Genomic DNA, 18,831 nt, shown 5'->3' with positions numbered 1-18,831 from the left:
ATTTTGTTAAGCTTACCACTAAGTTGTTGTCGTTGTTTTTGGTGCTATTGTAAGTGGTGTTTTTTATGTCAGTTTCTCATTACTATTTTAAAGAATCATTTTGATATACTGATTTTTGTATATTTAGCTTTGTATATTTTGTATATGTATATTACATATCTATAGTGTTAACTTTTAAAACTAAATTATTTCTAGTTGTTTCTAGGATTTTTATTTACACAATCATGTCAATAAAAATAAGTTTTATTTCTTTTTTTTTTTTTTAATTTTTTTTTTTTTAACGTTTATTTATTTTTGAGACAGAGAGAGACAGAGCATGAACAGGGGAGGGGCAGAGAGAGAGAGGGAGATACAGAATCTGAAACAGGCTCCAGGCTCTGAGCTGTCAGCACAGAGCCCGACGCGGGGCTCGAACTCACGGACCATGAGATAGTGACCTGAGCCGAAGTCGGATGCTTAACCGACCGAGCCACCCAGGCGCCCCTGTTTTATTTCTTTTTTCTTTTCAGTCTGTGTGTTTTTGATTTCCTCTTCTTGCTTTATTGCACTGGTTAGACACTCCAGTGCAGTGTTGTATGAAAGTATGAATAAATATCCTTTCCTTACTACCAGTCTTATAGATAACATATTTAGTCTTTAACCATTAAGTCTGACAGTTGCAGATTTTCAAAGATGCCTTTTGTGAGGTTGAGGGTGTTTCTTCGATTCCTAGTTTGTTGGGAATCGTGAAGGAGTGTTGGATTTTGTCCAATCCTTGTTCTACATTTATTGAGTTTGTCATTTTTCCCCCTTATTCAGTAATATTCTGTAATATGGCTTATTACATTGATTTTTTAATAGCTTTGTTGAAATATAATTCACATACCGTACTACCCAAAGTTGTAATTCAGTGTTTCTTAGTATATTCACAGTTATGCAGCCATCACTGCAATACATTTTAGAACATTTTTATCACCCCAAAAAGAAACTCCATATCCATTAGCAGTCACTCAGCATTTTTTCCCAATCCTCATAGCCCTAGACAACTACTAATCTACTTTCTCTGTAGACCTGTCTATTCTAGATATTTTACTTACTTATCTCCCAGTGTTTGGATATTCTGTTCATTTTTTTTTTTTTTCAGTGTTTGTGTTTTTTGCCTTTTGGTATGTTTTTGTAATGTTTTTCTTGTTAGTTGGACATAATATACTAGTTAAAAGGAACTTGTTTTAAGTAGGCCCTTAGTAATGTGGTGGTGAGGTGTGCCAGGGAGGGGAAGCTTCTTAGCATTAGGCCTCAATTCTTTAGTGAGCCTGTGTCCCTGGATTGTAAACTTACCAAGTATTTCTTAGTTTTTTTCTCCTCCCTTAGGTGGGAAGATGGCTAGAGCTGGCTGGAGTTGGGTGTAGTAGTCCCTCCTTATCTGTGAGGGGATACTTCCAAGACCCCTAGTGGATGCCTGGAACCATGGATAGTACCAAATCCTATATATATTGTTTGTTCTGTGCGTGCATACCTATGATAAAATTTAATTTATAAATTAGGCACAGTGAGACATTAACAATAACTAATAAAATAGAACAATTTTAACAATATATTATAATAAAACTTATGTGAATATGATCTCTCTCTCTCTCAAAATATCTTATTGTAGTGTATTCACACTTCTTATGGTAATGTGAGGTGATAAATTGTCTGCATATTAAGAGAGTTGAATCACGTGTTCCTTGTGATATAGTGTTAGTCTACTCTTGACTTTCTTTCTGACCATATATCAGAAGAAGGTCATCTGTGTCTGAACCATGGTTGATTGCGAGTTACCAAAACAGTGGAGAGCAGAACTGCAGCTAAGGGGGGGACTTCTGTATTTCCCTTTCCCAGGTCAATTAGGCTCTAGTAATACCCCAGTTGGTTAGGCTCTGTTTAACTAGTTCCCTGAGAGGACAGGTCTTGTTAAGAGAAGAATACACTGGCATATTTGAAGATGGTTTCTTTTCCCTTCCCCCTGCTCAAAACCAGAGATTTTTCTTTGATAATTTACTATAAGGATTTTGTTGAACTCCTGAAGATGAATCTCACAATATTGTCTCCCCTACCACCCTCCAGCCATGACTGGGTCTCCCTGGAGTTTTTAACTCTCAGAATCATCTGCACAGGACCTCCAACAATTAATTAATTACGATTCAGGTTTTCTTATCTTTTGTTATGTTTCTCACTGCAGTTTCTGCTTGTAAGTTTCTCCTAAGGTAAGCCATTACTCCGTATTTTGGGGGGTCTCCACAGTCTTGGGGGCATTAGTTTGCCCTGTTTGTTTGCCCTGTTAGTTTGATCCTTCAGTGTGGATCTAAGAAGAGTCACTGATTTTTCAGTCTGTTGAGCTTTTAACTTATTATTAAGATGGAATGGCAACTTCCAACCTCCTTCTGTGCAGAACTGGAAGTCCATTTCATTTAAATGAATTAATGCAAATACATGGCCTTCAGTGACTGACTTCTTTTCGAGGTTGTCCATTATTCATGGTTAGTACTGCATTCCTTTTTATTGCCCAATAATATTTCATTGTGTGGATCTATTACTTATTTTTGCCTATTCATTGACTGACATCTGGGATTTTTCCACTTTTCAGCCATTATGAATAATGCTGCTATGAACTATGAATATCCATACACAAGCGTCTGTGTGGACTTACATTTTCATTTTCCATAGATTTGTACTTAGGAGTGGAATTGCTGGGTTAAATGGTAACTACATTTTAACATTTTGAGGAACTGCTGGATTGTTTTTCAGTGTGCCTACAACATTTTACATTTCACTCACGTAGGGGTTCCAGTTTCTCCACATTCTTGCCACCATTTGTTATTCTGTCTTTCCTGTTTTGGCCACCCTAGCCATGTGAAGCGGTGTGTCATTGTGGTTTTGGTTTGTATTATGTTGATTTTTGAATATTAAAGCAACCTTTTATCTTTAGCAAGGACTGTGTCCATTTCATCTAAGTTCTTGAATTTACAATTTGCTGTCAGCGTTTTTTTTAAGAATATTTCTTTCATTGTCTTTTAACGTCTGTGGGATCTGTGGTAATGTACTGTCTTTTGTTTTTGACTAGAAATGTGTCTTCTCTCTTTTTTCCCTTGATTGGGTTTACCTATAAGATATCAATTTTATTGATTTTTCCAAAGAACTGGCTTTCAGTTTCATTTTTTTTCCTCAACTTATTGCGTATTTTCCATTCTATTGAATTTTCCTCCTATCATTATTTTCTTCTTTCTAATTACTTTAGGTTTAATTTGGTCTTATCTCTGTAGCTTATTATGGTGGAAGCTTAGATAATTATTTCAGATTGTTCTTCTTTCAAAATTTTCCTATAAGTACTATTTTACTTACACCCACAAATGTTGATACATTGTATTTTCATTTGCGTTCAGTTAAAATATTTTCTTTCTTTTTTTAAAAAATTTTTTAGCGCTTATTATTGAGAGAGAGAGACAGAGCATGAGCAGGGGAGGGGTAGAGAGAAGGGGGGAGACACATAATCCGAAGCAGGCTCTAGGCTCTGAGCTGTCAGCACAGAGCCTGTTGTGGGGCTCAAACTCACAAACTGCGAGATTGTGACCTGAGCTGAAGTTGGACGCTTAACTCACTGAGCCACCCAGGTCCTCCTAAAATATTTTCTAATCTTTGTTGCCATTTCTTCTTTGAATAGTGGGTTATATAGAAGTATTTCCAATTTCCAAATATATGGGCATTTCCCAGAAATCTTTTATTATTCATTTTACTTTGATTCTATGTAACCAGTTCTGTATCATTTCAGACCTTTTACATTTACTGAGACTTGTTTTATAACTCAGCATTAGGATTTCCTGGTAAATTTTCCATAAACACTTGAATATTTTGCTTTTTTTTTTCCTTAAATGTTCTGTAAACTTGCTTGATAGTACATTCAGTTCTTCTGCATCCTTGCTGATCTTATATTCGCTGGTTCTATCAATTCCTGAAAGGATTATTGAAATCTCCAACTATATTTATGGATTTTCCATTTTTCCTTTCAATAATTTCAGTTTTCCTTATATTTTGAATCTCAGTAATTGAGTGTATGTGCATTTAGTATAGTTATGTCTTCTAGATAAGTTGACCTACTACTACTTATTATTATGAAATGTTTGTCTTTGTCTCTGGTAATATTCTTCGTCTCAAAATCTACTTTATCTGATATGAATGAATATAGCCACTCTATCTTACTTCACTCTTCTTCTCTTTAAACCCATTGTGTTATTATATTTAAACTTCTTTGAAAGCGGTATATGGTTTTGATTTCCTTTTTTCTTCAAGTTTATTTATTTATTTTGAGAGAGAAAGAATGAGCAAGAGCATGAGAAGGAAAGGGACAGAGAGAAAGGGAGAGAGAGAATCCCAGGAAGGTTCCACACTGTCAGCACAGAGCCTCACATGGGGCTTGATCTCATGAATGGTGAGATCTCATGACCTGAGCCGAAATCAAGAGTCGGATGCTTGACTGACTGAGCCACCCAGGTGCCCCTGGATTTGCTTTTAAAATGTAATTTGACAAGATACACCATTAAGTTATAGGGCTTAAATCATTTTCATTTCATTTAATCTATTTGGTTGAGTTCAAGGCTATCATCTTGCTTTTCTTTTCTATTTGTCCTATTCATTCTTTGTTTTGTCTTCCTTTTTTTGGATTATTTTTTAGTTTTCTGTTTCCTCATTTGGTTATTAGGTATATCTGTTTACTTTCTTTTAGTGATTATTCTAGTGCTTACCATATGTATCTTAAGCTTATCACTGTCTCCCTTCCAATAATATACTAACTACTTCATGTAGAACATAGAAGTATCTTATGACTTCCATCTTTCGTTTCATTATTGTCATAGATTTTTCTTCTATATGTGTTACAACCTCCATAATTCCTTTTTACTCTTTTTTTTAAATTGTCAATTTTCTTTTAAAGAAAATAAAAATGAAAAAGAACGTCTATATGTGCCTACACATTACTATTTCCAGTATTTTTCATCTCTTTGCTTAGATCAAGGTTTCCATCTGATGTCATTTTCTTTTGGCCTGAAAAACTATTTAATATGTCTTGTAAAGAGTGCAGATGTGCTAGTTACAAATTCTTTTCAGCTTTTGTCTGAAAAAGCCTTTTTTTTTTTTAAAGTTTATTTTTTTATTTTGAGAGAGACAAAAAGTGTAGGTGGGGGAGGGGCAGAGAGGGAGAGAGAAAATTCCAAGCAGGCTCTGTGCTGTCAGTGTGGAGTCAAACTTGGGACTCGATCTCATGAACCATGAGATCCTGACCTGAGCCAAAAGCAAGGGGTGGACGTTTAACTGACTGAGCCACTTAGGTTCCTTGAAAAAGCTTTAATTTTGTGTTTGTAAAGTAGTTAAAACTACTTTATTTGGAAATAATTATCATAAAAAAAACATCTGTACCCTTTATATGGATTCATCTATCATCATTTTGCCTTATTTCCTTTATGGATTGCTATTACTCTCTCTCTGTATAAAAATACATGTGTGTAAGCTACTTATATATTTCTATTTTTTCCTTAAACCATCTAAGAATAAGTTGTATAATCTTGATTCTTTACCTCTAAGTACTTACTATGTATTTCCTAAGAAAAAGAATATTCTCTTTTATTATGAAATTACAGCTATTAATTTCAGTAAATTTAACTTTGTTAACAATACTTTTATCCATTCTATCATCTCTGTTCTATTTTCAGCAGTGGACCCAGTAATGATTGCTAATAGATTTCTTTTTTTTTTTTTTTTCTTCTAGTACATGGTGCGGTTTTGGATCACATACTGCATTTAGTTGTGCCATCTTTTCCGTCTCTTTCTATCTAGAACAATTCCTCAGTCTGTCTTTGTCTTTTATGACACTGGCAAAGAATACAGGCTTTGTTGTTGTTGTTCCCCCCCCCCCCCCCCCCCCCCAAAACAGAGTATTTCTCACTTTGGCTTTGTGTGATGTATCCTTATAATTACATCAAGGCTGTGCATTCCTGGCCAGAGTACTATATACGTGAGGTTTTTTGTCCCTTGTCAGGATATCACATCCAGGGTGTTTGACATCTTTGTGCCTCTCATTTGTGATGGCTGGTTTAATCATCTTCTCAGTTTCTCCCTCGATATTGGGAGATTATATAGTTTTCCCCTTGCTAGTAATTGGATATCTGTAGAGACACTTTAACACCATGTAAATATCCTATACCTCATTAAAATTTCACCCCTACATTACTATTCTTAGGTAATTTTTACATGAACTAATCTTTTCTGTGATAGTTGCAAAATGATGATTTTCTAACGTCACTCCTTCCACGTTGCTACTGGTGCCTTTGCTTCTAGGTTCTTGTAGCAGATTGAGCTCAGGAATATATGCATGCATATAGATGTGCATACATGGGTATGTACATATACATGACATGTTTATGTGCCTGTATACTGTATGTGTATATATAAATGTAAATCCATTTATACTTACATACATTAGAAATCATGAGAGCATACTGATTGCAGTCCAACCCCACAGAGTTCTATACCTTTCTCTGTCCATATTTATACTTCCCATTTTTTTTCCATAAGAAGAATCCTCCCTTCAATAGCATCAGCACATTTAGTAATTTGTCCCAATTCTGTAGTACATCTAAAATAGTTTCAGAATTGCTTCATCTGAACTACTACACCACTGCAAAACAGACCTACCTATAAGAAAGAATTCAGAATATTTTTTAGTTCTCTCTCCCCACAGTTGCTTTCCCCGCCTCCATTTCCCAGACTGAGGGTATGTAGTCAGATATTGTGTTCATAATTTCCTTTTTATCTTTCTTCAGTGTGTGGCTTGGTGTTTTACTGAAATACAGTAGGGTTCATTTGTTTTCCTTTGTTTCTAATTGTTGTTTTTTAGTTGTCCCTTGCAAGTATAAGAAATTAATAACTTAAATGTAACATTTAAACTAAGACGATAAATTTTTATAATGGACCAGTGGCTGTCATAAAAATATTACATACAGTAGCAGGTTTGTTTTCTTTTGTTTCAAGAGAGCTCCTGATTACTTGTTGAAGCATTTGTATGATGGTAACTTTAAAATTCTTACCAGATAGTTTCACGATTGGAGTCATCTCAGTGTTAGTATCTGTTGAGTGTCTTTTCTCATTGAAGTTATGGTTTTCCTGCTTCTTAGTTGACAAGTGTTTTTATTGTGTCCTAGACATTTTGACTATAATAGGAGATTCTAGTTCTTTTAAAAATATTCTCCTTTAACAGGCACTCACCCTGTTTACGTTTAACATGCAGATCCGGACCTACTTTTGTGGACCGTGGTTCTAATGACAGTGTAGTTTTCAGAGCCCTTGCAGCATTGTCCTGGTCTGCTTCCTTTAATTACTACCTAAAGGGCTTTCTGAGAATCTGGTGTTTCATACTGTGCTCCACTTCCCAAACCTTTTGGCCTCTAAAATTAATTTTTAAAATATTTCACATGTGAGTTGGCCAAGAATGTGTTTAGGATTTCCTGTGCAGGTTTAAAGGATACTGTTCTCCAGGTTTTGTCTCATTGAGATCCTTGCTCCAATCACTAGTTAGAGGGTGAGGGTCCTATCTGCTACTGCTGGCTGAGGTGTAGGTTTCTCATTTGGTCCGCACTGGCCCTGTGTTGCTGGGAGAGGAAAGCCTTTCCCGGTGCTCCTGTTACTGCTGGGGGAGAAGGGGGGTGGAATCCATACTCCACACTTACTCTCTGATTGTACTGTAGTGGGCAGGAAGCATCAGCAGTGTTTAGCTGGAGTAGGTCAGATATTGTCATAAAGTTTTTTGGTCTCCTCCTTTCATAGTCCTTTGCTAGAAAAATGGTTTCTTGGGTGTGTGTGTGTGTGTGTGTGTGTGTGTGTGTGTGTGTGTGTGTGTGTGTTCTGGGTTGCAGGCTTCACCAGAGTCCAATCTGGGATTTACAGAAGATAAAAAGGAAGCCCAAAGAACTCACTGTCGTGTTGTCCCTTAACTTCTGAAGCCCTTAGCCAGTCCATCTTTCTCCTTCTACCCTTCAGAGTTCTCTTATACTTGTTACCTTACATTCAAGGGTTTTAGTGATAATTACTGAGGGAGAGTATGAGAAATCAGAAGAGAAATGAGTCTAGTCCATCTTCTTTGGAACTGCAAGTTCTCATTCATGTATTTTTAATTTCTGTTCTAGGTGCAGACACATTTAAGATTGTTAGGTTTTCTTATTGAATTGAGTCTTTTATCATTATACAATTTCCCTCTTTATCCCTGATAACATTCATTATTCTGAAGTCTGTTGTGCCTTTTTAATATAGCTATTGCAAGTTTCTTCCCTTTAGTATTTACATGATACATTTCTTTCCATTCCTTTATCTTGGACCTATCTATGTCTTCTATTTAAAATGCATTCTGGGGCATCTGGGTGGCTCAGCTGGTCAAATGTCCGACTGTTGATTTCATCTCAGGTCATAATTTCATGGTCTGTGGGTTCGAGCTCCAGCACCGGGCTCCTCGCTGGCAGTGCAGGGTTCTCTCTGTCCCTCTTTTTCTGCCCCTTATCCGCTTGCATGCATGCCTGTGTTCTCTCTCTCTCACAATAAATAAAATGGGTTCTTTGCTGAAAACATATAGTTTGGTCTTGCTTGTTTTAATCCAGTCTACATTCTGTATCTCTTATTGATGCTTTTAAATCACTTACACTTAATGTACTTATTGATACAGTTGGCGCTATTTTCTGCTTGTTCCTTCTGCTTTTTATTCCATTTATTTGCTCTCTTTTGGGTTGAGTATTTTTTATTAATACATTTTATTTCTACTTTGGGCTTATTTTACCTTTTTTTTACAAAAGTTTTAGTGGTTGACGTAAGATTTGTAATAAGCACCTGTTAGTTACAGTCTACTTTCAAATGATGTACTGCTTCGCTTACAGTGTAAGAACCTTACAACAGTATACCTTAAATCCCTAATTCTTTGTGTTGTTGTTGTCATCAGTTTTGTACTTTTACCTATAGTATTAACACAATATGTTGTTGTTTTGAATGGTCAGTTATCTTTTAGAATAGTTAAAAATAAGAAAAATATTTGTATTTACCTTCATTTTTACCATTTCTATCACTCTTCATTTTCTCTTCTAGGAAGAGATAAGTTTCTGGTTTCATATTTCTTCTGCTTGAAGAACTTCCTTTAACACTTTTTATAGTACAAGTCTGCTAATAACATATTCTCTCAGTTTTTGTTAGTCTCAGAAAATCTTTATTCCTCCTTCACTTTTGAAAAATACTTCCATTGGTATAGAATTCCAGATTGGCATGGTTTTTCCCCCATACTTTTAATTCATCACTCCGTTGTCTTCTGGCTTGAATAGTTTCTTTCTTTCTTTTTTTAAAATTTTTTTTGACATTTATTTATTATTGAGAGAGAGAGACACAGCATGAGCATGGAAGGGGCAGAGAGAGAAGGAGATACAGAATCCGAAGCAGGCTCCAGGCTCTGAGCTGTCAGCACAGAGCCTGACTCAGGGCTCGAACTCATGAACCGCGAGAGCATGACCTGAGCCAAAGTCGGATGCTTAACTCACTGAGCCACTCAGTCGCCCCTGGCTTGAATAGTTTCTAATGAGAAGCCATGATATAATGCTTGATTTTTCTTTATGTAATATACTCTTTTTCTCTGGCTCACGCAGATTTTCTCTGTGTGTCTGTGTTATATATGTTGTTGTATTTTTGTTTTGTTTTGTTTTTGCATTCTGCTTAATATTCTTTGAGTTTCTTGCCTTTGTGGTTTGATGTCTTTTATTATATTTGGCAAATTCTGACCATTAGATCTTCAAATATTTTTCTCTTCCCTTTCTTCTTCTTTTGGGATTTCTGTTCCATGTATGTTAGACCTTTTCATATTGCTCCATGGCTCTTAATGCTCTGAGTCTAAAAATGTAAATTTATATTTAGTACATTGGAGTTTGAATAGATATCTGCTAAGAATTGGATTCCACTAACAAATTAATTTTCATATTCCATTGGGACTGCTATTTATACCTATATTTTTAAAGGAAAGAGCAAAATGACTTTACTGTACTCTTACAGTTATGTCTTAAATTGTTCTGCATGTGTAAGAGTTCAGTGTTTTACTCCTTTTAATCTTTTATTTTGCAATAACTTTGGACTTAGAGGAAAATTAACAACAGGTAGTGTGAACAGGTAGTTCACACATTCCCATCATCTAGCTTTAGGGTTGTACAATGATCAAAACCATGTAATTAACACTGCCTGTATGTCCTTATTTTAACAGCTGCTGAAATAGTTCAAGAAATTGAAAACATGGAGAAGACTAGGATGCGTCTTGAAGCTAGTAAACTCAACGAAAGCGTATGTTGATGGTCTATTTCATTGTCTGGGTAGAAATGATGGACAGAAAAATTGAATGCCCAGTAAAATTAAATCTGTTCAGTAGGAAATGTCCTGGAACACATTTCCATTTAGTGTATTATGATTTTCTTGCAGCTGATTTTGAGCACAAAATTCTATCACAGTTAGGAGTCTTCTAGGGCTAAGTACAATCCAAAGTGGAGTTTATTAATGAATTATAGTCCTGTGGAAAAAGCATATGCCTGTACATCTGGTGGCCTTGATATCAGTCCTTTCTCTGCTGGTTGCATTTGATAAGCTCTTTAACATTTGTGGCCCTTAGGATCTTTGTCTGTAAAACTCGGGGGTTAAACTATATGATCTCTAAGATATCCCCCTTCAGCTTGGCATTCTGTAATTCTGTGATTATGCTGATGGAGAAATTAAGTAATTATAAGACTTAATGAGGACTGAGTATCTATTAAGCTTGTTGAGGGAATCAGACACCTAAAATTCTTCACTATTGCCTTCCTCTAGCTTGATGGTCCAAAACTTGAGGAAAGGATACCAAAGAAGAAAATAGTCATTGTGTCCTATGACACTGGAGGAAGTGTTATGGGCTCTCCCAAGTAGACTTTTTTCCTAGACCATCGGTAATGTGTTTGTAAGGAAAGCACCGACCTTAGGGAAGTAAGTTTATAATCAGATAGTAGAAAAAAAATGAGATTTTCATTGATTTTATTATTACCTATGTGCTAACTGTAAGATGGAAACTGTAATGAGTCATGTAAGTAGATTTCTGATCTCTTAAGTCTAAGATTTTCAAAAGTGGAAGTAGAAATTTAACATATTGAGTGTTATATTTTCTTTATTTATTACCTTTCCAGTAGACTTGGAGAGGTTACGTTGGAAAAGGGAGAAGTCAAACAAGAAAATCTGCCTTATTAATGATCTGCTAAATACTTCTTCAGTCTTGTAGTTTCACGTGTTACCTGTTGTATTAATGAAGGTGAAAAATTAAATACCAAAAGTGGGAAATTTAATTGATCATTGTATTAATTCTTCATGTTAGTGTTAATATGAATATTAGTGTTGCATTTTCTACAGATGAGAAAACAGTAATGAGTAAAGGTATACTAATTATGATATTCAAAGGAGGTACACAGGAGTTATTCTTCCTAGGTTTATATGAAACAGAGATAAGAGATTATTTTCCCCTATTTTAAAGTTTGTAGTACTCCAGTTTTTGTCACTTTTTGAATTTTTAATTAAGATCTTTTGGATTATTTTAGATAATGGTTTTTACAAAGGACCAAACAGAAAAGGAAATAGATGAAATTCACAGTAAATATCGTAAGTTGTGTGGCATTTTCTTTATTTATAGAGAAGTTGGGTTTCAGGTTAATCTTAAGTAATTTTTAAGTAACTTTTTAAAATAAGTTTTTACAGTAATGTTTGATGTAAACTTTTCTTCTATATTACTTAACTGAATTTTAGTTGTTTACTCCGTGACCTTTCTTGTAACTCTATGTGCCTGCTTTTTGATTTCTAACATTCTTCTTTGAGTTTATCACTAAGTACTTTGTGAATATTAATTAGTTGCTCTCAAAACGTCTCTGTGAAAATAAAATGGAGTTAAAATGGAAACATTCCTGACTTTCATCCTGTCCTCAGGCCACTCACTGCAACACTTCTGTGAAGAATTTCAGCACTTCTGTAACTTGCAAATTTGTGCCAAAAATAGTTTTCACTTTATCAGTTGTTACCAAATTCCAGCTTGCTTCCTTTTCCTTATTAGGCTTTTGTATGTATCTTTTCCAGGGCTAGTACATTCACGTTTTGTCAGTTTGGTAGCTGTTATTTTTGGTTGGTTGTTTTTTAGTTTAAATTTAAATTTAAGTACCTGGCAAAAGGTAGTTAATAAATATGGAATGATATTCCGCACATGATGTGTTTTAGTTGTGCTAAGAGGATTTTTTCTTTTTCTTTTTCTTTTTTTTTTTTCCCCCCTTCCTTCTTAAGCTTTGAATGTATAGGTACGGGAGTGATCTGTTTGGGAGGAGAGACGCAGTACACAGGCATTAGATACAGGTGTGATGGCCTGTGCCTTACCAGAGTAGGAAAAGGAGCCTAGAATATTCATGGACCTTAGACTGAACAACAAAAGTCAGTGTTTTTCTGTTGTTAGATAAGTGTGATAGGAGCTTCCTTAATATTTGGGAAGCCAACGTGATTTTTCTTGAGGCAGAGGATAGAGAATATCAAGTGACCACTGAATTGCTAAAAATAAGGCCTGTAAAAATAAGGAAACCAGCAAATTAGCTTGGAGAGAAAGTAATTTAAACCATTAAAAAGATAATATTTAACAATTATGCCAGAAAAGATATAACTATTGCTCCCTATTTAATATCTAAAAAAAAGTTTACATACAATAGAAATTTGTATCTTTACTAGGCATGTTATGTTAAGTTAATGCATTTAGCCCTAAAATAAATCTCTGTATCTATTTTTTAAAAAATACATGAAATGGACAACTCCCTTGAAAGACACAAATTACTAAACTTTATTTAAGAAGAAATAATAGACAAATTGAATTTGCAATTCCTGAAGAAATCCCAGGTCCAAGTGGGTTCACTGGTGAATTCTATGAAATATGTAAGGAAGGAAATAATAATCAGTTTTAGACATATTCTGCTAGAAAATTGAAATGGAAGGAATACTTCTTACCTCATTTTATGAGGCTGAAGTTTCCATGAAACTAAAAACCAAAGATGGTATAATAAAAGTTCATGGGGCACCTGGGTGGCTCAGTCGGTTAAGTGTCCAACTTCGGTTCAGGTCATGATCTCATGGTCCGTGAATTCGAGCCCCCTGTCAGAATCTGTGCTGACGGCTCAGAGCCTGGAGCCTGCTTCAGATTCTGTGCCTCCTTCTCTCTCTCTGCTCCTTCCCCGCTCGTGCTCTGTCTCTGTCTCTTTCTCTCTCAAAAGTAAATAAACATTAAAAAAAAAAGTTCTGACCAATATTCCTCATTGAACATGGATGCAAAAATCCTTAACAAAATTTTAGTAAATTACATCTGGCAATACATATACAAGATAATACATCATAACCAAGTGGGATTTATCCTAACAGTGCAAGATTGGTTTAATTTTAGAAAATTAATCATTGTAATTCACTGTATTAAGTGACTAAAAAAACACTATATGGTTCTCAAAATAGATGCAGAATAAGTGTTTGACAAAATTGAACACCCATTAATAATAAAAACTCTTACCAAAATAGAATTTCTTCAATCTGGTAAAGAACATCTATAAGAAACCTACAACTAACATCATATTTAATGATGAAATATTAAATACTTTTCTTCTGATTGGGAGCAAGGTAGATATGTTCTTTCTCACATTTTTTATTGTACTGTAGGTCGTCAACAGTGTGAAGGAATAAGAGTGAATAGTATACAGATTTGAATGAAATAAACTTTATAGTCACAGTTGACATTATCATCTTTCACAAATAGTATGAATTGTGAAAGAGAAAGCTAAAAGGAAATATGATAAGTTATATTTCAGTAGGATTTAGTGCTTACTCTTTAAAAGGCAAATATGAAAATGAAAACTCAAGCCACAGATTGTGAGAAAATACTGTAAAATTTATATGTGACAAAATACTAGTATCTATATTATGTAAAGAACTCTTGAAATTCAGTAATAAGGCATATGCCATATATATATATTTTTTAAAGGGTAAAAGACTGAAACATTCTTCAGCGAAATAAATATTTAAGTGTCAAGTAACCACATGAAAATATAGGTTAATCTTATTAGTCACTAATCTTTAGGAAAGTATAATTAAAAAAAATTTTTTTTAACATTTATTTTTGAGAGAGAGAGATACAGAATGTGAGCGGGAAGGGGCAGAGAGTGAGGGAGACACAGAATCCAAAGCAGGCCGCAGGCTCCCAGCTGTCAGCACAGAGTCCGATGCGGGGCTCAAGCCCACAAACTGTGAGATCATGACCTGAGCCAAAGTCAGATGCTTAACTGACTGAGCCACCTAAGCACCCCAGGAAGATATAATTTTAAATGAAATAATACTATATACTTATTTTAATGGCAGGGAAAAAAAAAAAAAAAAAAAAAAAGAATAATACCAAACTCCTGGCCAGGATGTGGAGCAAATGGAAATCTTGTGCATTGCTGGTGAGAAAGCAAAATGGTACAACCACTTAGGTAAACAGTTTAGCAGTTTGTTTTAAGGTTATATACCTCCATAGGTCATTCTGCTCCTAACTATTTATCCAAGAGAAATGAAAGCATATATCCACACAGAGATAGGAAGTCAGATTTATTGAGATATAATTTCCAAAAAACAAAATCCATGAATTGTATTAAACATTTTCAAGAGTATTATGGACAAATGCTATAGCAGCTTATTCATATTATCCTAAACTGAAAACAACCTAAATATCCATAAACACATTGTGATATATCCATATACAATGGAACAGTACTTAACAATAAAAGAGAATTAACCCTTGACATACGAAGCCACATGGGGGGAATGTCAACAACATTGTGCTACAACAAAAGCGAAACTAAAAGGGTAGCATCTTGAATGAACATTTATATAAAGTTCTAGAAAGGCAAAAATTAGTAACAGAAAGCATATTGGTACTGCCAGCTCCTGTGGGTGGGGGAAAAGGGGATCAGGAAGGAACTCTTTAGGGTGATTTAAGTCTTCTATTTCATGAGTGCATTGGTAGTTACGCGACTACAGGTTTTTTTTGCATCAAATTAAATTGTTCATTTTAAATTCACAAATTTTATTGTGTGTAAATTATTTCTCGGGAAGTCTGATTTTATTTTTTATTTAATTAATTTATATATATATATTAAAAAAAATTTTTTTTTAACATTTATTTGTTTTTGAGAGACAGAGACAGGGCATGAGCCGGGGAGGGGCAGAGAGAGAGAAGGAGACACAGAATCTGAAGCAGGCTGCAGGCTCTGAGTAAGCTGTCAGCACAGAGCCTGATGTGGGCTTTGAACCCACAAACTGTAAGATCATGTCCTGAGCCGAAGTCGGATGCTCAACTGACTGAGCCACCCAGGCACCCCAGGAAGTCTGATTTTAAAAATTTAGAGAGAAAAGTGGCATTCTTTTTTATTTTTGCAAATTTCTTTGATGTCTTGCTTAATAGAGAACATCTTGACTTTCATATCAGCTTCTGCATTTAAACTGTTGCTATGTGTTGCTTTGGTTGAAGCATATGAAGAATATCTACCCTGACACAGGTTAGGCAATTGAAAAGAGAGAAGTGTTTCAGTAGATTTTTTTTTTTTTAGATAATCATGGGTATTGTTGGCAAGTGTTATTTCAGAACAGTTAGTTACAATGGAATTTGAAATCATATTAATGAAGTTTTTGTACTCTACCCCATAAAAATCCACTGGTCTGTCACGTGCTTTGAAAGGCCCTTCTACCTGTGAATGGTTTTGTAACATCATTTGTTGGTTATTTGGAAAATATTGGTTCATCGAGTTGCAAATGTTTGCATTTTTTCATTTGTATTATATAATATAAAAGAACAGCATTCTTTAATTTCAGCCCCAGTCTTCTCAGGAAAGTTAAGTATTGGGAAACCGTCAGCTCGTAATGTCGGATACAAGTTATCCAGAGTTCTGATTTTCACTTGAAAGCTATCCTTTTATCTTTGTCAGCAGATGCTGTCACTTGTTTTTCTTGAAGTGAAAACCTCCCTCATTCACTTTTGAGAAAATATATTATCCAAGTGTAAATAATCACAGTTTGTCTACTGTACTTTCAAGTAAAAATGCTGTTTGTTTAAAAAGTAGCTAATTTAGCTCCCACCTGAAATAAGTACACAGGTGCTTCTGCAGGCTGTGGTATTTCCATTATACGTTGGGTGTAGAGCACAGGTGCTGCATTTGTAGTTCTCATTTTACCACTGAGGTTATTAAAAAAGATATGTACTCCAGGGTCAAAATAAAATACATACTTTTCTTACCGGTTCGTCAAGGACGTTCTTAAAGCGACTTTTTTCTTTTTTCTTTTTTTTTTAAATTGGTGTCTGCATGACCGTGTAGCATATAGTGATTACTGAGTTCGGGGTCACTTCTTTGGTTCATGCTAGGACACCAGCAGTTTTATCCACCATTTCTATTGCACTCAGTGCCTATGTCAACATAACAAAGAAGGCACATAAAATAGGTTTTACCTTATTTGCCCTCTGAAAGAGGCTCAGAGATCTTTAGCAGTCAGCCAGTGCACTTGGAATTCTGCTGTTTTAAGAGTGTCCATGATGGGGCGCCTGGGTGGCGCAGTCGGTTAAGCGTCCGACTTCAGCCAGGTCACGATCTCGCCATCCGTGAGTTCGAGCCCCGCGTCGGGCTCTGGGCTGATGTCTCAGAGCCTGGAGCCTGTTTCCGATTCTGTGTCTCCCTCTCTCTCTGCCCCTCCCCCGTTCATGCTCTGTCTCTCTCTGTTCCAAAAAAAAATAAATAAACGTTGAGAAAAAAAAAAAATAAAAAAAAAAAAAAAAAAAAGAGTGTCCATGATGGGTTGATGAAGGAGGGGCCATGAGATAGGAGGAAAACTTGGAAATGTGGTATCAGAAAATCTAGGAAAGCAAAGTGTTTCAAGAAAGGAAATAAGATGAATTGTGTCAGATGCTACTGTGCATGGTAGAGTAAAAGATGGAAAGCATCAGTGCATTTCACAGCTTAGAGGCAGCAAACTAATTTCTACAAGAACAGTTTCTTAAGAGGAGAGGTGTCAGACGCTCTGGGTGTCCACGAGATGAAACTGGAGGTGAGGAAGTGAGACTAAGGTGGACAGCTCTTGGGGGAGATTTTACTCTGTCAGGGAGAGAAAAATGAGGATGTAGCTGGAGGTGGGTGTTGGTCAAAAGATGGTTTTATTTGTTTTTCAAGTTGGGAAATACTTAACCTAGTGGCTTTCAGATCTTTTCTGACTATAACCCACAGTGAGAATCATATTTTATATCATTACTAACGATATACACACACATTACTAAAGTAAAAGTTTTACAAACCAATATTTACCCTTATTTAAGGTTATATTCAGATGTTCTCAAGTGATGTTCACATTCCCCCACACCAACCTTACATGTCTCCAACGTTAGAAAAAATTGTTTTCCATCATTTTGCTCTCAAAATTGTATTGACTTTGAAAGAATATAAGTAGTGAGATAATTGAGTTCCAAAGCCAGTTGGTTATGCTTATCCAAGCCACCTGTACTGCATCTCTCTCCCTCCCTCCCTCTCTCTCTTTCTCTCTTTAAGTAAGACTTTATGTTTTTACAGCAGGGAAATGTGACAGACTTCCCGTATATCTCCTGCCCCCATGCATGCATGACCTCTCCCATTATCAACACCCCATCTCTGGTGTTATCATTAGCGAACCTACACTGACATCATAGTCATCCAAAGTCCATGCTTTGCTTTAGGGTTCACTCTTGGTGTGAACCATGCATTCCATGGATCTGGACAGCGATATAATGACATGCCTCACTGTGATAGCCTACAGAGTATTTTTGCTGCCCTAGGAGTCCTTTGTGTCTTGTCAGTTCATACCCCACCTGCTACAAAACCCCAGCAACCACTGATCTTATTTTTGTCTCCATAGTTTTGCCTTTTCCAGAATGTCATATAGTTGGCCTCCTATAGCATGTAGTCTTTTCAGATTGTCTTCCGTCACTTGGCAATGTGCATTTAAAGTTCCTCCATGTCTTTTCATGGCTTGATAGTGCTTTTTGTTTTAGTGCTGAATTATATTCCATTGTCTAGATGTACTATAGTTCATCCATTCTGCCATTGGAGGACATCTCGGTTGCTTACTCTTTCCATTTTTAATGTATTCTGGCACTTTACACTCTTTATTTCATTAAGGAAAAAATGCTGGTTACCTAGTTGTTTTCATAACCCACATTCTCACTTTCTGCAGAACAGTCCTAGGCATATTTGTATGCCAGTGGGAAAGATGCATAGAGGGGGAAATTGATGATGTAAGAAAGGGAGAGGATAGTTACAGGTGCTATATCTTTGAGAAGGCCTTAGTGATGGAATCCAGAGCATACATTGGAGGTTGGCCTTTAATTGTTGCAAGGACAGTCATTTTTCGTTAAATTCAAGGAAGATAGAGCGTATGTGCACAGATGAATTAATGGTAGTTGGAAGATGATAAGGTTTCTGTTAGAATGTTTCTGTGTTCTCAAAGTAGTGTGAGGCCAGCTGAGTAGGGGGGTGTTGCACGTATGCAAAAGCTTGAAGTGGTCATTTTGGAGAATAGTAAAGCAGAGTTTGCTAGAGAAAGGTAGAAAAGTTGTACAGCGGTGTTGAGTGCACATTTTAGGTTTACATCATGAATTTAAAGTGAGACTGGTCAGTTCACGGCTAAATGAACAAGCCCTTAGTGAGTGTTAGCCATTACTGTTACTCTCTTTTC

The 18,831-nt window shown here is 35.8% G+C and overlaps 1 protein-coding gene across 6 annotated transcripts in view; it reads left to right on the top strand.

The window, feature by feature from the left end:
- The window catches only part of RAD18 (RAD18 E3 ubiquitin protein ligase), a 119,624-nt gene that overhangs the window by 46,454 nt on the left and 54,339 nt on the right, over window positions 1–18,831 (top strand). For all 6 annotated transcript variants that reach the window (XR_006716016.1, XR_006716015.1, XR_006716014.1 and 3 more), the window contains exons 8-9: window positions 10,286–10,362; window positions 11,634–11,694. Coding sequence is in view for 3 of the 6 variants with exons in the window: in XM_045493632.1 (XP_045349588.1) it covers window positions 10,286–10,362; window positions 11,634–11,694 (138 nt within the window). In the remaining 3 variants the exon portion in view is untranslated. The remainder of the gene's footprint in view (window positions 1–10,285; window positions 10,363–11,633; window positions 11,695–18,831) is intronic.

Source organism: Leopardus geoffroyi, chromosome A2 (assembly GCF_018350155.1).
Source record: "Leopardus geoffroyi isolate Oge1 chromosome A2, O.geoffroyi_Oge1_pat1.0, whole genome shotgun sequence".
NCBI lineage: Eukaryota > Metazoa > Chordata > Mammalia > Carnivora > Felidae > Leopardus > Leopardus geoffroyi.
The sequence above is the reverse complement of the archived record's forward strand: the minus strand, read 5'-3'. Positions and strand labels throughout refer to the sequence as shown.